Below are 27,943 nucleotides of genomic sequence, written 5' to 3' on the forward strand. Positions count from 1 at the left end.
TTATTATGTTATTAGCAAAATAAAAAGGAAAGAAATTAAAATAATTGCACCATAGTCAATGTAGACTACAAATATAATCAAAGAGTGTAGTAACGTAGATAGTAAAATAAATGTTGTCTGTGACAACTTGACAAGAACGCCGGGATTACGGACGCGTACATGGCGATTCTTTGAGAAGAACATCGATTATTGAATCTATTCGTATCGAAGTGTGATAAATTGATTCACAAAAAATATGGCATAAAGAGTCGATTCTTCAAAAATCTTTTTTTATCCATGTGAACTAGTGAAAAGAAAGAATCGTCAGAACCAAACAATTACAGAAATACGTATTCGTCAGGAACAGAATGTCTGTAACACGCTTATTAAAATACAATTAACTTCGAAAAAAACCAAATTCGATTTTCTAAGATGAAACTAGGACTAAGGATGACTCTAGAAGGTTCACTGAATCGATCCACTACTGGAGATCAATTAAAATAATCGATGATTTTGGTCCGAAATATCGATTTTTCGTTTAATCGATCTCAGATCGCATCCCTACGCCCGCGGCGGGACGAAGACGATAGCATTAAATTAACAATTAACATTTACTTTTAGACAGTTCACTTTGGCCTATTGAACGCTTTAGTAACGTAGTGGTGCAATTTTAGGTCATCGTTACTTACTTTAAGATCTTTATTAAAAGACTGCTACTTTTTATTTACAACTTTAATTGAAATAAAACAAAATGAATCCTTACCAAGTAAGTAATTGTGTTTTTCGTGTACTGAAGTTTATGTAGAGCAATTTTGTAGTCGTGTTTTGTTTATCACAAAAAGTGGACTTTCCGAGCAATGAAGTGAGTAAAGATTTTTTATTTCAAGGGCACACCGCAATATCTGCATAATGTCGGATTTTCCAACGCAGCCCCGCAGTCATTCGCTAACCCGATGCCGATGCCTGGGCTCAGTACACCGGGGTACCCTGGGTATCCACAACAAGGTTTTTCTCAGCCGTCTCAGGGGTACCCTCAAAGCTCCAGCGGCTATCCTCAAAGTCAAGGCGGGTATCCGGCTAGTCAACCGAGTCATCGTGCTCAGCCAGGGTACCCGTCTGCTCAGCCTGGGTGCCAGCCTGCTCAACCAGGGTACCCGCCTTCTCAACCCGGATACCCGACTTCTCAACCCGGCTACCCGACTTCTCAACCCGGCTACCCGACTTCTCAACCCGGGTACCCGACTTCTCAACCTGGTTACCCGACTTCTCAACCCGGGTACCCCTCCGCTCAACAAGGTTACCCGTCTGCTCAACCAGGGTACCCACAACCCGGTTATCCACAAGCCAATCAGACGAACTCACCTAACAACTACCAAGGGCAACACGGCAATCGGGGCTATGTCAGCCACCAAAATTCCTTTCAAGTTCTACAGGTTGGTATAGTCTTTTAATCTAATTCCTATATATTTAGAAACTGTGCTAACATTATTTTTGTGATAAGCAAAACACATGCTTTTAGTTGCATGCTTTGAATTAACATGACCAATGAGTTGTGGCCAGTGTACATCTGTTCTGGATGCTATTATGAGGTATACATTCATACATGAGAGTTCAGACACTCTTTTTCCTGGCTGGCTATGACTCATTGTCTTTGATTGTTGTTGATGCTTGAGAAATGTGAAGTTTTGTGTGCCTAGTTGTAACCATTAATTAGAGTTCAAAGACTTACACGGAGAATCTTAGAGTTTTGGTTAGTTTACTACAAATATTAGGGTGATCGAGTACTATAGAAATATGTTACTATAATGTTTTTATCAATTTTTTTTTATTATTATTCCTACACTCGTCAAGTGTATTGACTTTAATGGACACAGTTGAATAAATACACAAAGGTTTATTTTGAGAAGAAAAATATCTAAATACTAAACCTTTTCTGTTATACTTCTATGGTGACAACTGTGTCACACATTTTGTTATTAAAAGGTTTTCCCGTGTCAAAGGGATAAAATGAGACAACAACAAGGTTTTTTGTGTCAGTCTGTCTGTTGGTTTGTCACAGTTTAAAATAAAAATTTCCAAATGGTATATATTTTCAACTGTGCAAGAATAAATTGATATAAAAATCCTATTGTCTTTAAATTATTTGATTCTTAGTGTCAAATTAATTAGGTTCTCTATTCAATTATATAAAATATTATAATTATATGATAAAAAAAGAGTTTTTGAAGAAAATTGTTAGTAAAATAAATTTGCCGATGATATTGAAACTAATGCAGTTATGTTTAAATTTTCATCTTTATTATGGCTATGTCATTTATTACATAATACACATGCTACATACAGTAGGATTTAACAGAATTGTTTTTAATAAAAAATTAGCAAAGCAACTATCAAAATATAATAAGTTAACAACCCTTACAAATGATTAATATATTTTCTCTTCCTAGTATCATTCCCTCATAATTTACAAATATTTGTAAGTTTCACGGATTAAGAAGTAGGAGGTAGTGTCCGAAAGTAATCACAATGCCCTTAGACAGTAAATATCATTTTCTTCTATAGGTATATGTACGAGCAGTGAACTTTAAATATATTCAGCCGAAAACAGACCCTCCTCCTTTTCGAAGTCTGTTAAAACATAGTTACTGGATACCATAGTTTTCAGATACAGAATCAATTACCTTTGTGTACAACTCTGACCACTTAACAAAATAACTTCCAATTAAACCTATTTTTTGTAATTGAATAAGTATCAATTGACTAGAATACCTATTGCATACATTTGTAATTGTACTAGGCAATTAATTTAAAATTCAATCCAAATTTAAAATATAGCATATGTTATTTTCACAGTTGAGATAATTCCAATGACAAAATCCATCAAGCTATTTATGTTACAGAGCGTGCCAAACAATGAATCAAATATACAGACATGGCTCTGTAACATTACCTCTAGTGGCTTAAGGGGAGGGGCGGAAGGGACGGTCCGCATCGGGCCCCCGATCCTGGGGGGCCTCCAAACACAGTTGCTAAAAAAAGATCGTCAGAACCAAATAATATATGTAATGTGTATCAGTCAGCGAAAAAAAAAGTCACCAAATGACAGGAAATCTTTTTACACATTCAACTTTCCGCCCCAGGCCTCTGATGACCTTAGTCCGCCACTGTACATTACCCTTGGTAATCAGATAAAAAGAATGTCCTACTGTATAAATTGCATCTAGTAAATCATATCACCACCTTTGCCAATATGTTAAATTAGTACCATATACTCAGTACTAGTACATAGTAAGTAGTAATAATAATATTTTAGTCATAATATTCCTGTAAGTACCTATGGTATTACACATCCTCTGTTTTGTGTACTTGTAAGCACCACTGTGTAACCAGTGATTGTTCATCTTGTGACTCATATGAGCTAATTTACATATGATTACAGCTCCCATGTACTTGCTTTGTTTATTTTTCAAATAACATATGCCAGCTGACAGCTTTCTAAACAATAGATATATTATCTATTTTATGTTAAATTTGTATGATGAATTCGGTTTATTACATTTATTTCTGTACTTGTTTATTATAATACTAATTATTAATGAATTACTATATAATATTAAACAAAAATACCATTATAATTTATAATTAAATTAATATTGAGGATAAATTATAATTTAATGAATATTAGTATAATTTGTCCCTTTAACTGGTTAATTTTGGTGAATTCTTTAAAACTATATTTCAATTATTTTATTTCAAAATTGTTTTTATATTTTGGCAATTTTTTTTAAATGTACTTAAATCATGTTTTTACAGGCAACCAGGAATGACAGATATCTAATAAAATACAGCTTGTGAACGTTTTACAGTTTGGGCAATTTTTATTTTAAATGTTATAGCAATGGCTATAGCTTAATAATATTATTACGGGGCATTAAAAACGCTATAACATTAGCGTCAATTTCACGAATTGTCACATATGTCCTATTAGTATTGCCTTCGGATATAATTCCTGTTTAGTTTTTTGTAATACATAGGTTTGTATTTTTTTCCTTATGTGGAACCACTCCAAATATTTTTCCTTATAGAGGCCTGTAATGTTATTGTATATGAATAAAACTTAACTCTACCTGTTTAAACTACCCTTGATGTATTAATAATAGCCGCAATTGCTGATATAGTTTTATTGAAGAATTAAACTTTATCTATTTTCATTTTTAATATAATGCTAATGAAAAGAGGAAAACGAAAGTATCATTCAACATAATATTTTCAAAAATTTTATTGATTTATTTCCCTTTTATTGTATGCGACACAAAGGTGTATCGGACGAGTTTGAGGCTGGGCCATACATAAACTCAGCGGCTCTATTCAAGGAACAGTTTACTGCAATTACATTGTTATGCTCACTTCGCCTCGTCGAGTACATTTATCACAATAACCAACGACTCAGTCTTGACTTCGGTCCCCACAATGGATGTAGTCCATAAAATCAGTATTGTTATTCAGTTTTTAAAACACCTGTATTAGTGTTTTAATATCTCCAGTAGGGTCTGTGATGTGACTTTTTTACATGATCGTTTTCGCGCATACATCAGTGAAAGTTTTGTATCGGAAATCAAAATGTCCTCTGTAACGTCTAATTCAAGTATGCGCAGCGTCTATAGAGCGTCAATTGGAGTACGCCGTGGTTTCAAGTCGTTTCGTTACACGGTATTTTGTTATGTATCTCTTTGATCTGCACTCTAATTCGAATTCTTAAAATGCATACTTTTTATGATAATGATATAGCACGTTTCTTAATCACGAATGCTCATGCTAATGCACATTTTATTCAATCGGTGTACACGTATGCAACTATTGTGCATTGATGTAGGTGACTACCAGATACATTTTATGTAATAGAAGTGACAAACATTCATTCCAGCAATCCACATAATATGGTCATTGCATAAACATCCATAGGCAACCCAATCAATTTTGAATTCGAATAAAAATACACACCAAATTTTGACTGGCTTTTAGCCAACTGTGCTGATAGATCAATGTTTTACATAACTGCGAAGTCATAGGAGTAAATCAATCATGTCATAAATGGAACATTGTATCATGGGATAGGCTTTTTTGGTAAACAACTAAAAAGAAGTAATATTTCTTGTAACATGAACAAACATGCCTTCACTTTGCTCGACATTAGACATAGTGACTGGAGCTCATAGGTGAATAATAGATTGGATAGAAGTCTTCTTAATACTAATAATGCTTCAAATTATATCACTTATATTAAACTAAATACGCTGCTCTGACTTACTGCAGAAAGGAATGCTGTTTAATATTAAGCCTTTAATAATACATAATATGTCAAAATATGTCACAATGGCGAAATCAATATAACCAAAATATATTTTGCGCCTTAAGATATTATGCTTATGATACTTGCTGTATGTACTTAAAATTTTCTATAATGCTTTTTTATTTTTGTAAAAACTATTGCTACTTTGACACAGGACAAAATGTAAAAAAATATGTACTCATATTCTGTTTATGTTATATTTATGTACAGTCACGAGCATAAATATATGACTATAGGCAGATTAGCAAAAATATCTGACCCAAGAACGAGTTCAGTAATATCTGCCTGCAAGAACGCAGCAAAAATATCTGACATTAATAGGCAGCAAAAATATGTGATGATAACGTTGATCAAATAATTGTGACCACCTTACGAAGCAAAAATATCTGACAATATTAATTTATTCACTTTTGTTATTCCGGCTCAAAATACAACTCAAACGTCAAGCCGCGTTCTTTTTCTTGTTAATGCTAAGTCATAAAATCGTGCCAGCCAGTGACTTTAAAAATAAGAACTCATTATTATAAAAATAACACATCATGAAAATAATACAAAATAATTAATTAAAATAATACTATAATAAAAAGCAATTGAATTGGTTTCTAATAATACACTATCAAACAATTCTGAAATGTTACACGGCAGCGTTGGATAAAAAGATCTACTACCCACTTTTTAACGATAAAAATATATCAAAGCGATATCAAAAAGGTAGAACGTATTTCTCCGATAATATTTCTAATTTTAGAACTTGGTATTGCTAATATAAATAATTAAAGTCACATGTATCAATTAACTGTTGCGGTAACTTCATTTTTATATTTTTATCTTATCAGAATATTCGTAACCATTTTAGTTTATCAATATATAATCTACTAGTTTTCGCCCGCGTTAATAAATATAACATACTAACATACATAAAACTGAAAATTCGTACCTTCAACTTTTCTAAAGATCATCACTTGATCAAATGCATAGTTTACGATTCAATCCTTACTAATATTGATTAAAATAATCGATGTTTTGTGTCCAAAAGATCGATTCTCCGATTAATCGATCTTAGATCGCCATCCCTAGTTCCCGTGGGATTTCCGGGATCAAAACTATCCTATGTCCTTTCTCAGGTCTCAGACTATCTTTGTACAAAATTTCATTAAAATCGGTTCAGTGGCGTGAAGAAGAGACAACAGACAGACAGACAGAGTTACTTTCGGATTTATAATATTAGTAAGGATATAATATTGTAAAAGTCGTTAGAACATTTAATTTTTGTTGTATACAGGGTGAAATTGAAGCTTTTCCCGTAATTTGTCATTTAATCCCAGAATTTAATCCGTATAAGGGACACTATCCGATAGTGGAATAATATAAGGTGTGTATTTTTTTTTTCAAAATGAACTCGTTCGATTCCCGTATATAGGGATATTGTAAATAATTCGCCACCAGATGTTTACTATTTTATAAATATAAGTATACCCTAAAAACTAATGATGCAGTATTAGTTTTTTCAAAATTTGCATCGTAACTCACTCCTTTTAGCTTTTTTTGTTACTCCTTATAGATTCGGATTTGAAACATTCACCCTGTTAAAATACACTAATTATCCTGTCTTTATCTTTAACCCTGTTTTTTTCTTACTAAAATAAAAAAAATATGAGAAAATATTTATAACGTGTTTTTTACTCATATTCTTTCTCCGGAAAAATACATTGGCCCCTTTGACCGGTAGGTTGATATAATTACATCAAATATATGTATAAATTATGTCAGATATTATTGCACCTTAGTTGACGTCACACGTCATAACACATGTCACAATTATTTACAATTATTTGATCAACGTTAGCGTCACATATTTTTGCTGCCTATAAATGTCAGATATTTATGCTGCGTTCGTGCAGGCATATATTATTGAACTCGTTATTGGGTCACATATTTTTGCTGATCTGCCCATAGTCATATATTTATGCTCGTGACTGTACCCATGAAATAGCTAATGCGGTCTAATACATAAAGTACTTAAATGTACTCGTAAATACATTTTGAACATATTTTCAGCTTTTATCGGAGTTTTAGGGTTTTTAATGTGCCTGTATTGTAACTAAATCTTTTATTTGTTCAACAGTCCAAACCCACGGTGGTCCCAGTGAACCCCTTCGACCCTCGCGCGGACGCTGCCGTACTGCGCAAGGCTATGAAGGGTTTCGGGACCGACGAGAAGGCCATCATCCACGTCCTGACAAAGCGTAGTAACGAGCAGAGACTCCGCATCGCGTTCGAGTTTAAAACTCTCTATGGAAAGGTACTTTTTTCTGTCTAGCAAAGAAGCAGGCTAAATCAAATCACCTGGTAGAGTCCGTGACGATTTTATATATGTCTCACTAGGAAATAATACGGTATAATAAAGAAAACTGTTGGCTGCAATCGTTTTTTGTCCCACTTTTACGCTTGGGCCTTCACGACTGAGGGAGAAATAGAGCATTCGCAGACTGGTGAAGGATGGTACGGGTATATTTGAAAGAAATGAAAACTTTATATCAGAAGGGCTTTAAGTAACAAATGTGCCACAGCCTTCTTTTGCTATTTTTTACTTTGACAGCAAACAGTTATATAGATACCTGTATTTAGGTTTACATTTGTAGCATCCATTCAAATGTAACTGGGTCAGATAGATTTAGATATCTTCAGTGTTTGAGATCAAGATCGGTATGTCCCAGTCGCAGAGGTCAAAATATATAGTGAACTCTTTGCGTTGGTTTGTTATGTTCAACTTACTTTTACTAGTAATTTTATTAACTACTTTGCATCGATTGTACAATTCGACACCTGCAAGGAGAAACATCGTAATTAAGTTTTAAGGATTTTGAAGGAGAGCTCGACAAAGATTTAAAAAAAACTTGCTGATTTCTGTTAAACCCTAATGCATTTTTTTCTTGAAAATGTAAGTAAATAAGGTAATTTTGTATAAAATTGTTATATTAGTTGAATCATATAATTGTAAAGCTGAGATACAATTTTTAAATAATAAATCTAGCAGTAAAAATACATATAATTATAGTAACTATATGTACAATTATAATAACTGCATTACCACCAGTTACGATGTTATTACACTATCTTACTTTCAAACTATACACAATTTAGATACGTTGGTAGTATAGAAAAAATCAGCATTTTTTGCTTAGTAAGGATGTAAAAGTGCCTAAAACTGAGTTACAATGTTTTTCCTTGCAGATGTTGATTTATGCTTTTTAAATATTAATAATTTCCTAATTTAGTTAATTGCTTAATTCTTGAGTTAAATTTGAGAATTGTGAACAACAAAATTGCAATGTATTATGTAATTAAATTATTACATTCAATAATAATATGCTCATTGGAAACAAGGAAAAGAATACCCTTTAATCATGTTTTTATTTTAAAACTTGTTATGTTATGTTTTGGGTCATTGTTTCAATTAGTTTAATATTAATTAGCAAAGGCATATAGCAGATATTTAATTACATCAATTCACTTACGAATTTGGCTCAAAATTTGTGTCACGTGTCATTTTACATTTAATTGATTAACGTTTCATGGTTCACTGCTAATTAATTGGTGTTTACTGTAGGGTGGGGCCCAATATCATTCTAGTTATGTTCGCGTGTTGATTAATTAAATCGATCTGTTAGCTGTTAGATTATATTTATATGATTTTTTTTTTTAATATAAGAGTAACAGACGAGCATTCAGTCCACCTGATCGTGAGTGGCTACTGCCGCCCATAGACATCTGTAATCAACCCCAGATAGGATTAGATATTCCTACCTGAGGACTAACCTGGAACGCCTCGGAATAGTCTGTCTCCCTTACCACACCTTTTAAACCGGAACACAGCAGCGCCTAACACTGCCGTTATTAGGTAGAAATAGGTGTGGCGGTGGTGCCGCCGTGCCTGCCTTCCAAACGTGTTTGTATGTCATGTAATGGATGCCATATAAATCGCCAATTTATCAAACCATCAACACGCCTCTCAATACAACACGAGCCTGCTCCTTCTCTACAATGGGCTCGACTAGTATCCTTATTAAGCCTTGCAGGGTTGCGTTTTACTAATTTGGATTTTTTACCTAATAGTGGGACCTTGAAACGAATTGTATATTAAGCTGTTTAATCCTTACTGAAAGGTTCTAACTGTACCATCGAGTATAGCATGAATTTTTGAACTGAAAGCAGAATTTGTGTTGCAACTATTATAATGTCTTTTAGTAGACATATTTCGCTCCTTATTTCTATATCATTCGTTAATCCTGACGATCCTGATTAGAATGGGACAAAATTATTGTCATCAGTTCTTCAAAAGTATTCAAAATTTAAAATTCATTGCAGTCCAATTCAGAGTGAATAAAAATCGAATTCATTTACATACATACATGTCAAGCTAATAAAAGCGTGGTAAAAACACAATACCTTCGCTATCGCTAATAGTGTTTTTGCACCAAATACATACTGTAGTACGTATTTGGTGCTAAAACTAACTACAAACATTAAGCGCCATTTCTCCACCAGGATCTCGTCGCAGACCTGAAGAGCGAGACGAGCGGCAAATTCGAGGATCTACTAGTGGCGCTGATGACGCCGCTGCCGCAGTTCTACGCGAAGGAGCTTCACGACGCTATCGACGGCATCGGTACGGACGAGGACGTGCTCATCGAGGTGATGTGCACTATGTCCAACCACGAGATCAATGTCATCAAACAGGCGTACACTGCGAGTAAGTGATGCATCTTTTCCAAATCCTTAAACCCGCTCCACATTCTCGCTAGGACCTTGCGAGAACGCCAGAAAAACCCGATGGGTATCGTATCGACTCTATATTCTCGTTTCACGTGTTTTTCTCGTGTTTTCGTGAGAATGTGGAGCGGGCTTTAAAGTGAACTTAATTCACCAAATTAGGATATCAGTTATATTTTCTAATATTGATTATTAACAATGTTAACGGTTGTGGTTTAACGTGCGTTGTGATGATGTATCGATTGAGTCGCGTTGCAATTCTGTCTGAAATGTTTATTAACATACATAGACGTTCAATATGTATTATTTCGACGCCTATATTTCTTTCTCATTGAACTTGATCTTGAAGCAATAATAAGACTAATATTGTGTTGCTTTACTTTTATTCTATTTGATTGGTGTTATAGCAAAACTGTCTGGCATACATTAGCAGCCTATTTGGTTGCTCTTTAATGTCATTTTTTTACCTCTGACCGTGTCAAGGAGACGGTCATAGGTATCTTTGAGAACATTATGACGGACTTGTGTTGATTTCGAAGTGATAATTATATTTTCATGCGTATATGACTTAGAAAAATCAGTGATGCTAATTGAATTTGTAAACGAATTCAGTAAGAGGATGACATTTTTAAATGTTGACACTTTTTAACTCTTCATTTTGTATTAAGTACGTAATTTCTTGATCGCGCAGAGTTGGTTATATCGCATTAAATTATTTTAAGTAGAGAACATAGTTCGGATACACTGACTGTTAACCGGAAAATGTTCTTATATACGAATCATACTGTTTCTTACGTAAGTTTTGCCAACGATTATCCTTAATAAGTACGTACCCACTTATAAAGTGCATTGTGCCTCTCATACAATAAGTCAGGCGTTCCATCTTAGCACGCGAAAGTTAATTTATAACACAAGCCACGACTATACCAAGTCTATTAGACTAGATTTTTTTAGTTACAATTTAACTTATTGTTTATTTGTTTACTATTGTTACTTTCGCGTGTATTTTATTTTATTTATTTTTTAAGACACACCAACTGCATTACATACAATATATATTATACAAACTTATTAACTGCGTCTGATACATATTTTAGTGTAACTATTTTATCCGTTACCTACCCATTAATTGAATAATCATAATTAAAAATCTAACGCAGCCGTTTCTGTTTCCTCACATTATAGGGAAATACTAACTGACCCGGCAAACGTTGTGTCGCCATATAAAATAAAAAATGTTAAGAGTGGACAACCCTTATCACTTAGGGGTATGAAAAATAGATAGTAGCCGATTCTCAGACCTACTGAATATGCATATAAAATTTGGTGAAAATCGGTAAAGCCGTTTCGGAAGAGTAGGGTAACTAACACTGACACGAGAATTTTATATATAAGATGGAAAAGAAATACCACCATACTGTTTCACAATATTTTTTGTATAAATATTAACATGCATACTACACATTAGCCCAGTATATGAAATATTTCTACTGTGACATTAGTCAGTACAGTGATGAATGCGAGGCATTTCACCTGAACGTTTACAAACAAGTTTATTTAGGCATTTATCTCATGACTAACCGTGAGAATGGCCTTGGAGAGATCGCCAAGATTAACGATTGCGTATTGGAAGTTCATTAGGAAATGATTCATCTGACGCTTTTGTTTCTTGTGACGTCACGCTGCCGACGTCACGAGCTCAATCATGATTAATGAAAGAGGTCTTTGAAAGATGTCATAAGGTTATACTTCTTAACACCGTTTGGTTGATTTTTTTATTAACTTTTTTTACTTTTATTTTGAGTTCTGTGTAGAATCCAGACATCTTTTATGTTATGATCTTGTACCGTCAACGTAGTATATATCTTGTTTGTGTATATCGAGCCCAAAGATCTCAAATATATTCTTATATTCTGGCATCCTAATTTCTAGGAATGGAACCTTAAGTCTTTCCTTGATCACTGTTGAATGAAACCAGTTTTCGCCATGGGCTTTATATGGGAAGGTTTGGTAAAAGTTTCGCCATTTACGTTTTAAATTCGGTCGTAAATTTGTCCATTTGTTCGTTTTATAATAATAATAAGTTTCGCTTTCAACCAATAGGCTGTCTAACATATAGTGGTTCTATACCATGTTTTAATTAAAACAGGCGTAAATAAGCACCACAGCGGTACCGTCGCAGTCGAATCTAGAATATAGAGTATATAGACACCTGCCATCGTTTGCTGTATCGATTTCGTCACATTGCGTCACGCGACCGACGTGACGACCCGTGTTGAGTCATGATGTGTATGACGGACGCCTACTTTTTACAAAGAAGCCTATGATACAGTTCCGTGAAGATGGCGCGTCATTTTGATTTAGCTCCAATTTAAATTATTGCGTCCTCTTTTGTAAAAAATATGCCCGGACTCGCTATTTGTGTCGTAAATAAGTTCGGAACGCTTCGTCGTATCTGATTTTCCTATTAACGTTTTGTAACATGGATAAATAAATGAAGTGGGTAGTATGTTATATGTAATCATTTTTTAGGGTTCCTTACCCAAAGGATAAAAACGGAACCCTGTTACTCCGCTGTCTGTCCATCGGTCACAGGGCTCTATCTCTGGAACCGTAATAGATAGACACTTGAAATGTTTACAGAGAATCTATAACAATGTCTGCTATAACAACAAAAATTAAAAAAAAAGTGGAATATAAAAAGGGGTCCCCATACAACAAACAGGTATTTTTTAAATATTTTTCGAACTAATTGTTGAACCGTTATAGGTAGACAGTTCAAATTTTCACAATGTATGTAGGTAATGGCTACTATAATAACAAATACTTCAAATGGAATAAAAAAAATTTTGGTGGTACGGTATCCTCCGGATGCAGGTTCGACTTGCACTTGGCCAATTATTTAATCGTAAAATCTGTATTCTCGATCTGTGCGCTGGAAAAAGCCTACTGGGAAATTAACCGCAGAAGACTCTCTAATAAATTAAGCATATCTCTGTTTAGCATTGAAAAAAATGAATATTATTTAGGTCATTACGATGTTTGTTCGATCGAGAATAAAATCAAATTCGGGGTTTCCCTCAAAACTAAATATAAAACTGAATTTTATCTTAATTTGACTCGTTGTTTATTTTGATAAATTTATTAAAGTTATAATTAATAATTATAAGTTGTTTTTGTGGTAATACCAAAATATGCTGTTTAATCATCATAATCTAGTTATAATAATAATAATAATAAACATTTATTTCAGACAATATAGACAAAGATACAAAAGTATAATTGAATACAGAGGTCCATATCATATATACCTTACAGACTAACATACATACTAATATATACTTATAACTAAATCACGTATTTGCGACGACGTGAGACGCGGGTCTGGTGACTTCTATAATTAATATAACTTATTTTTGTTAAATACCAAAATATGCTGTTTTTTTCCTGAACGTGTTGATATTTTTGTCGACATCACTGAGAGAATTCTCGAAACAAGCCATTTATTCTATTTTATTACGTACCCAAATGTAGGACAAATTTAATAACGTGAATTTGTTAACACGATAACCGACATAGATTAGGGACTACTAATTTACATCTGCAGACAACAAAAGAAATTCATTTCGAAAATGTATTGTAATTTTTGGAATAGAAATCAAAGGGTGAAGCCCTTTCTTAATCGTAGGATGGTAGACTTGACTCACGGCTCGTGTTTGGCTAAGGAAAGCTATGGGACGTTTACATTCAGTGTCTTCCTTTCCAGAGCGTTAATATAATAGTGATAAGTTAATATAATATAATAATAGTGATAAGTAAGCCTAAATATAGATGTCTACTGAATTTAACTGATACTGCAATAAATCGGTTTATTCCTACTTAAACCCAACCTATTGTATTCTAGACAAATACCCAACCTTTACCTCTGATAAGTAAAATAGAAAGATACTTCACCGCTTTGAATATGAATGATGCCACAAAAGGATGATTTTATCATCTACTTTTTGTCAAATAAAAAGTATTTTAGAGAAAATATACGTATAATTACTAACACTACATAATTCATTAATAAATAAATATGTCAAACACTTTAGGGACTTTTTAGAACGGAGAAGTTTATTTACGCAACAATTTCAATTCTTAAAAAAAATACACTTTCTTGTTAGGAGTGATCAATCTATGTATTTTACACATCTAAGGCGGCAGCTCATTCTAATAATACCCACTTACATAAGTATGCAAGTAATCATCTTCGATGCAACAAAATAATTGGAGGATACGGCCAATTCCAGGGGCAATGATATGCAGTGTTACAGGAATTGCCACAAAACCTTATTCCCGGATTGTGTGGATTTAGCCTTGAGTCTAGTAAATGATTTACTTCCGTGCTTAGTCTTCCTAAAATAAGACGTGTGTTTATTATCTGTGTGACCTAGTTGTGATAGTGTTGTGGTACTGATCTTATACATGTATAGAAGTATGCGATGTTTTCTTTCATTCTTTCTTTACTTTTGTATTTTTTTAATCTGTTCTTACTCACTAATAACTATGATAGTGGCAGTCGGTGTAAGTTTGTTCTTCTTTTATTCTTTTTATGTGGCACTTTCAAATCCTGCTTTTCTATATGTTGTTGGTTCAATCCTGCCCGTCTCTATTTCGGAGTCGACTTACTTTTCGTTATTCCCGTCTCAATGTAATTGGGCATCAATGTTCCCTTTCTGGAATTAAACGTACCCTTAATTTCACCCTAATTGGGTATGTTTAAGATTTTAGTTACAATTAGTTTTACGATAAAGGAAAACATTGTAAAGTAACCTACTTGCCTGAAAGTTCTTCGTATCGTTCTTAAAGTGTGTCAATTATAATATACATTCAACATGCACGGTTAGCGTGATGGACTGTGGTTAAATTTCCTATTTTTCAGGCCTTCAATTGCTGTAATAAATAGAGATGATTGAAATCTATTTATTCCAGTACAACAAATAATAATTCTATATAAATCTATAAGAAGCAAGTAGTAGTATTTCCTCACAATGACGTCATTTTATTGGAAGTATTGATCGCTGTAACAGGAAACAAGGGAGGAAAACAAATCTTGGATCGCCGCCAATCTCGTTTGATTATTCTCCGTACCAACATAATTATTCGGTCGTGGCAGTATGGAATAAAATAACGTATCTTAATTATGTATTAAATTGTTAGATCTATGGATTTAAATTTTAAACACACTTTTTACTTCCTTTTTGATTATTTTTTTCATTACTAGATCTCCAAATGGAAGAAAAAAGGTTATTGCGTAGCAATCATTATTTTATTTTGATGCATGCATATTATTCAAGTATATCATTATGTTATATTCTATTTATACAGTTTGTATTGTTATCATTATTTAATTAACTGAAACTGGTGTTTATTAGTGTACATATTTGTGGTTGTGGTTATACCACAAAATATTGCCAATACAATTTAGTAAATAAATTAATTAAAATAAAGATAGAGTGTCTGCCTAGTGCAATGCATTCTTAAACTTGGCGATCTTGAATCTAAAAGTGAAATTCGCGAATCAATACATGTTAAACGATTAGCTTGTGTTTATTTCGTTCGATGCTATTTTGTCGTTGGGTCAATGTCATGCAATATGCAGCAAATTATTTACTATAAATTGCATCTGACATTGCTAGCTTTGCTTGCTTTTAAATAAGTAGGTGAAAGTAATACTTTGTCCCTGTAGTCCCGGGACTAGAATAGGGTTACGGTATCCCCTGTCTGTCGTAGGAGGCGACTTAAAGGGGGCTTCCGGGGTTGCGGGCGGCAAGATTGGGAGGTCGAGCCGTCCGGTAAGCAACTCCGCGAAGGACGGTGGTGTGTGTGGTCGCATACCGTCGTAAATACCAGACGGTGTGGCGAGTCCTGGAGCTCGCCTGGGTGGAGCCCGAAGGGGCAACGCGTTCAGAGGACTCCGGTTGCGTTCCGTAGGAGATCCCGGAGTCCTCTTGGCAACGTAGAGGACGGCCGCCACGGGGGGGGGGGGGTTTAGTGCGGTAAAAATCCCACATAACCCTGTGTCGCTCCCACGGCACCGGGTACCTTTTGAAGGTTACCCCCTCGTAACCAAAAAAAAAAACATTCTTAAATAAAGGTAGAAGTACTTAATTCTGTATTAATTCTTCATATCTTAATGGATTATATCAAAAATGCAAGCGATTATATTATTTTATTTACTGTATCAATTTACTGTATATTTTTATTACCTAACGCATGAATTATATTATCATATTATGTAATCTTAGCGATTATAAACGTGATACACTTACGCTTTTTATTAATACACAATCCTTAAATTTTGACTACCATCGAAATTTCACATTTCACAGTAGGTATCTATAAAATTAGAAGTCATCAAAATATTAGAAATTTACGTAGTGAAATCATACGAAAGTAAGAACACCTAGATTGGATATTAATAATGGAAAATAACCCGGAAATAGAATTACAATAAAGAATACATAAAAGCAATATTCTTTTGTCTGGTCGGGGATCAAACTTGGAGGGTGGTAGAACCCTTTTTGGTTCGACTCCGGCGGCACTACCGCTATACCTATTTCTGCCTATTAACAGTAGTGTTAACAGCTGCTGTGCTGTTTTAGTTTGAAGGGTATAATAAGGGGACATACTTTTCCGAGGCGTTCCAGCTTAGACCTCAGGGGTAGCGGCGCATCTGTAGCCGACCTCAGGTAGGAATATCTAATCCTATCTGGGGTTGATTACAAATGTCCATGGGTGGCAGTAGCCACTTACCATCAGGTGGACTGCATGCTCGTCTGCGTCTTCTATATTATAAAAATAATATAATAATAATATATTCGGCTTAATACCATTTGACCATTGAGTTACAAGAGTCGTAACGGTAACACAAAAGGAAAAAAAACGCATAATCGATACCACGCTCGTACGATTAATATGCAATGCCCTCGTGGCTATTTATAGCTCGTGATACTGCATACAGCATACCGCTTTCGATTCCATCACAGGAATGGCTTGTTGCGTATTTTTATTGACCTCTCTTATCCTTAGGCATTGTGTAAGAAAAAATATTATTAATATGTGTAATGTAGCAAAAATATTAAAACAACCTTCCTTTTTAACTGGTGTAGGTACTAATACGAATTAATTTTGTTAAATTACTTATGGGCGAAGTGAAATAAGTGCTAAACTTTTAAAACTTAACAAGTAAAACAGTAGAGTACTTTATTTCAGATGACCAATAAGTTAGATTTTTTTATTAATAATAACTATGTCGACGTCGACTTTACACGACAAGGAAAAAATAATAAAAAATCAACAAAAGTGTAATACAGTCATTCCCATAAACTAAGCGGAAATAATTATCTGATATAGCATGCGTTACATATGTATACCTACATTCTACAATCGTCATACTCGTAAATGAGATATTTGTCGTGGAATGCATTCGTAGCTTCATTGGCGTCTGTTACTATTATGTACTACATTGAACTGGTTTTTTTATATGAATAGTAAAGGCACTCAAAACAGATTATAACCTAATGAGCAATTTAAATTAGGTATGTAACTCATCTTCTTCTCAACTTCTTATGTTTACAATTGACCTAGCTCAGACTCTAGAAACTCTAAGTTAGAAACTTGCAATCAATTTGTTTACACTGAAGGAATGGGTGCAGGTATCGAAACAAAATCATAGAGAACTCTTCGTAATTCGAGTGGATCAATCACTGCAACACTGATTACATTGTTAGTAGTATGGACTGCTACTTTATTCCAGTTTGATGTACCTATAGTACGGTTTATACTAATAAAGAAGCTTTTTAACATGTTCTTACTAAGGACTCCTTATTCATGGCAAGGAATCATTACAAGTTTTTATTTATTATTTATTATATTTATTTTATTACCTAAATTGACAAAAAAACATTTCAGGTGTTATAATGTTTTTTTTATTTGTTACCTCCATCAATGTAACATGCTTTTATTTATAATTTATATTTATAAATGTGTCTGATATAAAAACGCAAATATTTAATACATAGGACTTAAATTATTTTTAACTTTTTAGTTCTTTCGTTCTTTTTATTAACAAGTACCTAATAAAAGCTTGCTTTACTTGGTTACATTTTATTGTTAGGAGCGAGTAATATTTACTAATCTATGAGTTTAATATGCCTAGTGACATCTGAATCCCGATAAAGATCTTTTTAGCTTGTAAAATTTAAGTAAATATACAAAATGGTAACACCTGTTCTGTGCAAATTAATTTGTATGTTAATGACACATTTCCTCGTTCAAAGGTTTTAATAGTCTGATAAAGGACAAATATGTATGAAGATATTGTAGATAGATACATGTATCTAAAACTATTTTTTACCCGCGTCAGTAGTCGATGACAATAGTTGTTTTAATCTTATTCTCAGAAATAGTACTTATTTCGGGATAAAAGATACACTACGTCCTTTTCTTGACCCTGACAAAGTGTGTACAAAATGTCATAAGAATCTATTTGGTATTTGGTAGCTAATATAAGCGTGGAAGTATAAAAACAATGTCTCTTTCGCATTTATAATATTACTAGCTGACCCGGCAAACGTTGTGTTGCCATATAAATATAAAAATGTTAAGAGTTAACAACCCTTATCATTTAGGGGTATGAAAAATAGATAGTAGCCGATTCTCAGACCTACTCAATATGCATATAAAATTAGGTGAATATCGGTAAAGCCGTTTCGGAGGAGTACGGTAACAAACATTGTGACACGAGAATTTTATATTTAAGATTAGTGGTGCCCGCGGCTTCGCCCGCATTTTAAAGATATAATATGACATACATAAAACGGAAAATTTGTACCTGCATTGGAATGACAGTGGTGCCATCTGTCGAAAATTGGTCTTACCACCTCCCAAACCCTCGTGGGCTCTTGGACAACAACTTTGCTAAAGATCATCACTTGATCAAATGCATAGTTTCCAATTATATAACTACTTACGAATAAAAAATTAATTAAAAAACATTTTCCCACGGACTAAATTGTGAATCTAAACCATTCTCAGGTCCCCTTGAACACACACAACAAATTTCATCAAAATCAGTCCAGTCGTTTAGGAGGAGTTCAGTGACATACACCCGCACATAAGAAATATATATATAAAGATATAGGCTGGTTCAATCCGTTGTACTATTATCGGACTGGGTATTTCCTTGCTTTTCTGTTCTATGGGTATTTCCCTTATAAACACACTAGCACCACGCGTTACTGTGTCAATTACCTATTGTAAAAACTTGCATCCAAAGTGCATTGAGAATGGCGAATACGGCACTGTTATCCGTTATATTCAATGTTTTATTTACATTTGTGTACCTACGCCCGTTATTGATAATCAATCTATCCAATATTTTCCCTACTACAGACCGACATTTCATAAATACTTCATACTAATCATTGTTAAATTTCAATCTTCGGTTGGTAAAAGGCGGATAGATTATTTTCTGTAACGGACGATATTTGTTTTCAACTAATGAAAACATGTTATTAAGTAGATAATGTACATGTAGTATTTCTTTATTTATCTACCTACGAAGTATTTCTTTATTCATTTATATTGCAAACTATAACGGTTGGGTATTTTTTGTTGAACATTTTTCCTTATCTTTCCGCAGAGTATGGATCGCTTCTCGAGGACGACTTGCGCGGCGATACGTCGGGTAATTTCAAGAGGCTGATGACGTCACTCTGCATGGTCAGTAGTTCAGTACACCTGCTTATGTTAACAATGATACAGGCGTTTCGTTCTGAACATCTCTTTAACCTTCAACATACCGATCGGCCGCTGGATAGACATGTGTGTCGAATACCTTTCTTAAACATGAATAGTTATTTTGGTTGTAAGAAAAAGATAAGGCAAATTCTTTGTACCCTGTTTGTAATGAGTGCTACCGTGCTATCGGTTTTTTACTTTGACAAATAACTATAGAATTGATGTAGTTAAAGCGTTACAGGCCCAGGGATGCATTTTATGACTTTGAAGAACCTGTCATAACCTTGTATGTTGTAACTTGTATAGCATGTAAAATAAATGTTTTCTTTCTTTCTTTCTTAAAGAAATATTATTCATATACTCGTAGTAACAATCCCAATAATATAACCGTGACTGATAAAAGAGCGGGTCAATGTCAGGAGGATCTCTGTTGTGTCTAGACACATCGTCGGCGTCGTCGTCTGGTCGTCATGTTACCTTACCTGGGCTTGATTACAGATGACCATGGGCGGCAGCAGCCCCTCAGATGGACTGCATGCTCGTCTGCTATATTATAAAAAAAGATTTAAAGTCACTCTGAAAGTGTCTCATTGCTGGGCACGGGAACCCGGGAGCTAGCTAGGTAACTCTAAAAATATATTGTGGTCCATTTAAATAAAATTGTCAATTTATTTTAATTGCAGGGTAACAGATCAGAAGAATTCCACGTGGATCAAAACAAAGCCAGGGAGGATGCGCGCAGCTTGCTCAAAGCCGGTATGTTACAATTGTTTATGTTATCGGCACAGGATGTGGCCGGCGAACATTCGCAATCAGCCTAAACGAGGATGGGATAAGATAGGATAGGATATCTTAGTACAAATTTCATTATTTTATTTGGAATGGATCTTTTTTTTCACGAAGCGGAAACCTCTTAAACGGTACCCGACGCCGTAGGGAGCGACGCCGGGTTAAGTGGGATTTTCATCGCACTAATCCCCCCCCCCCTTTTCACAGTTAAAGTTAGTTAATATCGAATAGACACACTACTTTGCAAAATGACAGTGTACCTGGGATTGGATTTTCGAACCCCCGCTTGAGAGGCCCACGTTCAAACCACTACTACCGCATCTGCTTTTCTATACTTTAAAAGTAGCATACAGAGGATGCAGTGTAGGTACCTGAAAATTGGTGTACTTGAAAACTTGTAATCAATCTCGGATAAAATTATCAATTTGGTATACTGTTGTGATTAGGCCTAATTATGGTTATTTATTAGATAAAAAAAAAACCGTTAGTTAGTGGTGTTCGCTTCTAGGGTCGAAGCAATAAAGAGTTCTACCACCTTTTGAATCTCAACTTAGTATAGTCCGCGCCAAACTGCTAGTCCGCTTTGAAGTTGTTGCGAGCAGGTATAGTCGTTTCGTTTTTATATTCAGAGCGGACTAGAAGTTTTACGAAGACTATACCTTTTAATATTCCCTTCTTCCCACAGGTGAACTCCGCTTAGGCACCGACGAGTCTGTCTTCAACGCGGTGCTCTGCTCCCGCTCGTTCCCGCAGCTCGCGGCGATATTCCAGGAGTACCACAACCTCACCGACCACGACATCGACGACGCCATTAAGGCCGAGTTCTCCGGCGATTTGGAGAAGGCTTTACGTGCTATTGGTGAGTAGATACCCCTTTTTTGTTAGAGGGGCAATGATATTTTATACTATAGATATGTTACTTGCCCACAAAACGAACCAAAAAAATGAGAGAACCGCGAGCGCATTGATACACTCGTGCACATTTTTAGTTTTACTTACATATTACTACATTGACAAATATTCTGAAAGAGACTGAGCCATTGGAACAATATGATAAAAAACACTGGTAGTGTTTGACATTGCGTTTCAAGTTTTATTCATAGGTAAATATCGACGTAAATTTTGAGTATCTGTCACTCTACTAGTGGAAAGAATACGTTGTTTCTTTCTTGTCAGTTACGTAATCATGGCAGACCAGACACGAAAAATATTCAATATTTTCTCCTCATTTACTTGTGATATGTCATTCCATGAACCTTGTTTTTTTTTTTGCATAATTTGTACATATACGCATTACACAAGAAGGCATATTGAGTTCTAATGACGGTTAACGTGTACGGTGACATACGTATCAATGACTACGCGCGAGAGCAACTGGAGTCGACTGGAATTGGTGTACAATTAGCGTATTTTGTATGTTTCAAGTTTTGCCCGCCAATAACACATCTTTAGTTGATATCAATCAGTATTAGTGTTTCATAAAAAAAAATATATTAAGGTTTGCGAAATACGGGTTCGTTAGACTTTGTTTTCTAATCGATTGTTACTTGGTTTCTAGTGAAAGTGGTCCGCAACAAGCCGCTGTTCTTCGCGGAGCGGCTCCACAAGTCGATGAAGGGGCTCGGCACCAACGACCGCCAGCTCATCCGCATCATGGTCACCCGCTGCGAGGTCGACCTCGGCGACATCTCCGAGATGTTCCAGTGCAAGTACGGCGAGAGTCTGCAGAGCTGGATCGAGGTTTGTTCACTGTTGGAATATTTGTAGGAGTCTGTCCACCTGACTTACATGTGAGTGTACCATCCGTTTCACGTAAAACATCGGTTCTACGCGGATTTGGTTACCATAGTCCATGGTCCAGTGGTCACTAATTAGATGGACTATATAAACAGTATTTTATGCTTTGACTGTGCAGACACCTGCATTTGCCTTCTAACATCAGTGTAGTCCAAACCATTTGTCATCCGCCAATTATTACCATTATTAGGGAAACTGCACACTCGTTTGCTTGGAGTCAATATTGACTATACAGGGTGAATTTTTAAAACGGGCCTTCAGGGCCAAATCCGAAACTATAAGGTTTAGCGAAAAATGCTCAAGGGAGTTACGAGGCCGATTTTGATAAAAACTAAAACTGCATCATAAGTTTTTTAAATATCTTTTTCCCTAGCCGGGAATCGAACGAGTTCATTTTTAAAAAAAATACACCCTCTATATTATTCCACCATCTGATAGTGTCGCTTATAAGGATCAAATTCTGGAAAGTAATGTTATGTGACAAATTAAAGGAAAAGGAAAATTTTGAAGAAAATACATATTTTTCCATACATTGCCATACTAATCCTTAAGGATTATACATAACAAATGATTTATGTGTAATTCTTTAGAAATATACGTAAGTCATACCATTGAAGAATTTGTTGGTTAATCAACTAATTATTCGATGTCATAACCGTGACATACGGCTTAGTATGAGAAAGTAATAGTTTGGCAAGTAAATTACCGCCGTTTTTAGGATTTATTTTTTAATAAAAATAGATAAGTGATTAAATAATAAATTGTTATTGTTTGTTGTTTATAACTACATTTCAACAGTAAATATAATTTTCTATATCTCTTTGTTTAGTTATCACTCGGATTTGACTCGAAAAAGACATTCTCGCAAATTGTCAATTTTACATCTGTATTAAACGAAACTCCGCCCAGAGCAAGTTAAATCTATTATAATGGTCCTAAAGTAACCTTAACTAAGTCGGACATAAAAATATAAATTCTTGAAGAACAAAACGTCCATTTCGAATGATTTGAAACATTGAGCCAAAAAATTGTTAATACGCGAAATGTTTAAATTGATGAATGGCGGGAACTTAACTGCCAAATGAATATAAAAAAATATGTATTTTCTTAAAATTGAGGCTTTTCCTTTAGTTTGTCATTTATCATTACTTCCCAGATTTTGATCCTTATAAGCAACACTATCAGATAGTGGAATAATATAGAGGGTGTATTTTTTTTCAAAATGAACTCGTTCGATTCCCGGCTAGGGAAAAAGTTATTTTAAAAAAGTAATGATGCAGTTTTAGTTTTTATCTAAATCGGCCTCGTAACTCCTTTCAGCATTTTTCGCTAATACTTATAGTTTCGGATTTGGCCCTGAAGGCCCGTTTTAAAAATTCATCCTGTATATTAACAATACCCCTATCGGTGAAGATGACTGTTATTAAGGCAATTATTTGTTTTTTTTTTTTTATAATATTGGAGTAGCAGACGAGCATGCAGTCCACCTGATGGTAAGTGGCTACCGCTGCCCATGGACATCTGTAATCAACTCCAGATAGGATTAGATATACCTACCTGAGGTTGGGCCACAGATGTGCCACTACCCCTGAGGACTAAGCCTCGGAAAAGTATGCCTCCCTTACCACACCCTTCAAACCAGAACACAGGAGCGCTTAACACTGCTGTTATTACTGCAAATTGATTACAGTAAATTAGTTTCTAAGACGGACTTTACAGTTTTGTGCAGTAAAAATCTTTTTTTTTTTGCTTGGTTACAGGGAGACTGCTCCGGCCACTACAAAAAGTGTCTCTTGGGCCTTCTGGGACTATACTAAACAGTTAAGCACGGTACAATAAATCTTATCTCACACTTTTCGATTTTGTATTGCGAACATAATTATTATTATACATTATTATTATAATTGTAAGCTTTTTCACAAATTTTATAATATTTTATTATACTACTTATATTAATGTTATGTAGCAGCGAAGTGAGCTATTTTATATTCGTGCTCAATGAGTGATAAGTTGGAAAGATATCTGTCAATAAGTTCAAGTAAGTGTCGTTTAGGACCTTTGTCCTGACGGGCGTGTCGTACGCGTACACAACCCGTGCGTCTAACTGACGCCCAGTATTAATAATCAAACTATCCATTGTTTTGCTAACCAAAGCCATTTGACAATTTCCTCATAACGAAACATTGTCAAATCTTTGGTACATATAATGGGGCGTACGATAGATAGAATATAAAAAACGGGCGTTAATCCGCTGCAGTTCCGCTTACGACCCGCGTGGCGGAGCTATCACCATGCCTGTCTGACGCGCAAAGGGTCTCTGGTTCGATCTCCGGCCAGATACATATCTGAATGATAAATTTAGATTTCTATTCTGGTTCTTGGTGTTTGTGTATTCGTCGTTGTGTGTCTATGGCGCCAACGCCACTGGGAATCTTGTGTGCCGTTGTGAGTGTAGTGTAGTGAAGTAAGCGTCACGTTCAGGTGAATTGCTCGCACGACAGGAAGATTATCCATGAAATGGTAATATTGATACAAGTAACACGTTTTGGTAGGACGACACGCGCGGTAGGAGAAAGGCCCGTAAATAAGTTTTCTTAAATTGGCTATCCCGTCCTTTAGATCTGAATTGCGTACTGATATATTACATATGTATACTCCGGTTAAAATCTCACAAGATACGAATATTTTCTTGAATAAATAAATATTTATACTAAAATAAAATTATTTTTTAAAATAAAGTACATATGTTTCTTCCAATTGAAATTATTATGATAAATTTAATTGTGCTTATGTTGAAGTATTATTTTTGTTTGAAATTTTCTAGTACATTTTTATTGTTCTTTCGAAATTTGCGTTTATTTTTTTTTTCATATTTTACGGTACGCTATTGGTATTCTTGTAAAAAAGGATTTCTTGTTAAATCTACTGTTGTAGTTGGATGCATACCTGATATATTATAAATGTGCCTTGTGCTTATATTGTGCCTAAATGTTCGAGTTACCTCTAATCTTTGATCAATATTAGTACTAGATATGGAGTAAATTGTAGTGACTAATATTTACGTATTACTACGCAGTAAGTAAATATAAATAGCAGTGACAGATTGGTGGTTAAGTAACTAGGTCTATCATTCTATCCGAGGTCTCCGAGGTTCGACTCCCAGGCACCACGCACCTCTGATTTTTCAAAGTTATTTGCATATTTGAATCACTTACTTGCTCTTACGGTGGTGAAGGAAAACATCATAAGGGAACTTACACGTCAGAGAGTTCGAAACTCGCAATCAACCTATCACACCAATTCGCAGTTTGCTAGCGCGATGGACTAAGCTAAGCCCTTCATCTGCTGCCTGAACTCCTGCTGGACGGCTATTCTACCCGTGCCAGCATGTCTTACAGCAGTGGGGTAGTAATGGTTAAAGGCGAAGAAAATGTAATACAAGAGCATTGCGATACCTTATACAAGCGTTCTGAAATATTTATATCGTCCGTTTAAGCAACTTTTATTGAATGTCTAGTGCTCTTACTGATCAAAGCCTATAACACCATTGTAATTTTGTATGTGATCACCATTTTATGGAGATAATAAGTATAAAATGCAAGATAAGCCCCAATATTACGAAGTTAAGTACATTTTTCTAACTACCTTGTTTTATATCTACATATATTATAATATTCAATGCATTTACAATATGTAACCTACTAGTATAAAAGACTTGTAAGTTAAGAAAATACATAGTATACATATAAAATATGTTAAAATTATCATTAAAAATATATTCCTTTCCTTTGAAATATTTACTTGTTTATAATTTTTATTTCATGCCCAGTACAATCTGATGGTACATCATATTTTAAAATATGAATAACGGATTATATTAATGGATATTTTATCGATGTTCTCAATTAATTTTATACTCTAGTGTTTAATCTCTTCACCGATTTAATTATAAACCCAACGATTATTTACATGACTTCAAACTAATTTCATGTATTTGTTATTTCATATCTAAGATATTATATTAGTCTAGATACCGCGTGGAATAATTGAAGGCATGAGAACAATAATTATGACCCGGTATAACGGTGACCAGGGAAACGGTTACCATACCGGTCTGACACGCAGGTTTCGGGTTCGATCCCCGGCCAGACAGATATTCTAAGTTATAATTTTACATTTCTATTCTTCATCTGGATGTTTGTTTTCATATTTGTGTCGTTGGCCTCAAGACACAAAAAAAAACAGGAAAATGTAAAATGCTTTATTTAATTAATTATCTTCAAAATTTATATCGAATGTTTTTTCTTAGTTTCTATAACCCACGTACCAACTAGACAATATAATATCTTCGATTGAAACCTATGTTGTGTTATGAATTCGCTCTAGCGCGATATTCGTACTTTCATAAAGAAGTAATGAGATTATTCTGTAAATTAGTATTACATAATACTGTGTTCGAAGACACCATTGTATTTAATTGCAATTTCTACAGTAATCACGTTTTTTTTCTTATTGTTAGTACAGCGTAGATAAGATAAGATAAGATTCTCAAAATATGTCAATTTCTCTGTTTATGTTTTCGATAATGTTCGCCATTGATAATTTTAATTAATAAAAATGGTAATTAAAACAGCCTTTAAAGTGCCTCAATAACTTAAAAAAATATACAAGATCGTGCCTAGCTTCGAAAGCTAGACTCTCATTTCGAAATCACACTACTAGCCTCATTAGCCTGTCAGAATCACTCAAAAAGTGTCCTGTGGAAACACGACTAATAAGCATACAATAGTAAATAATATTTTTTTATCAATAATAATATATGATTATAGTATAAAATACCTGGGATGCGCCTTATTAAAAATCAAATGTACATACCTATTTCACTGTTCCACAAAGCTTCATCTTTCATATGTCTTACATTACACAAGTATTGTACTACATTACACTAGTATAATCCGCGCACACCTGCTAGTCCGCTCTGAATATAGAAACGAGTCGCGTCGCAATAGCAAATTGTGGGTGTTAGCGGGCGAAGATAGCGCGGGTACACAGCTGCGTTAGTGTGCCCTTACGTTGCTACGGAGTATATCCTTGTAGTTGTGTTCGACCGCATTGGCTCTCTGACTACACCTGCGCGCATTAACTTCAGAGCGGACTTGAAGTTTTGCGCGGACTATACTGTCTTCCATTAAACTAGTACTGTCTTACATTACACTAGTACTGTCTTACATTACACAAGTACTGTCTTACATTATTCTAGTATTGGTCTTACGAATAATTCTTACTTTCTGTCCTCGGTATATTTTGATTCTTTTGAAAAGATAGAAATAAGTTAGTTAAGTCTACTTATAACTGACATGCTTGTGCCTAGCTTTGTATGCTAATTGGGAATACAGTGTCTTCTTGTGGCCAACGAGGTTATACAGTGTTGTAATGGTGGAATCTTTAATAAATGTTCTCATGGTATAA

General features: G+C 34.6%; 1 protein-coding gene across 3 annotated transcripts; it reads left to right on the plus strand.

Moving 5' to 3' along the window:
- The first annotated feature begins 570 nt into the window (after nucleotides 1–570).
- On the plus strand, nucleotides 571–27,943 carry Anxb13 (annexin B13). 3 transcript variants are annotated; one of them, XM_073088228.1, is made up of 9 exons: nucleotides 571–745; nucleotides 867–1,412; nucleotides 7,455–7,631; nucleotides 9,878–10,082; nucleotides 19,791–19,870; nucleotides 20,572–20,644; nucleotides 21,363–21,536; nucleotides 22,236–22,417; nucleotides 24,235–27,943. In XM_073088228.1, exons 1-9 carry the CDS (start codon nucleotides 731–733, stop codon nucleotides 24,289–24,291), a joined length of 1,509 nt encoding a protein of 502 aa, XP_072944329.1. In that variant the 5' UTR covers nucleotides 571–730; the 3' UTR covers nucleotides 24,292–27,943. The 3 variants fall into 3 exon arrangements, with proteins under 3 accessions (XP_072944329.1, XP_072944332.1, XP_072944330.1); XM_073088231.1 differs by lacking the exon at nucleotides 867–1,412 and having other exon boundaries at nucleotides 575–745; XM_073088229.1 differs by lacking the exons at nucleotides 571–745; nucleotides 867–1,412 and adding an exon at nucleotides 4,431–4,689.

This window comes from Epargyreus clarus, unplaced genomic scaffold, assembly GCF_041222505.1.
Source record: "Epargyreus clarus isolate Ecla_fem2 unplaced genomic scaffold, WU_Ecla_fem_2.2 ptg000026l, whole genome shotgun sequence".
Classification (NCBI taxonomy): Eukaryota; Metazoa; Arthropoda; class Insecta; order Lepidoptera; family Hesperiidae; genus Epargyreus; species Epargyreus clarus.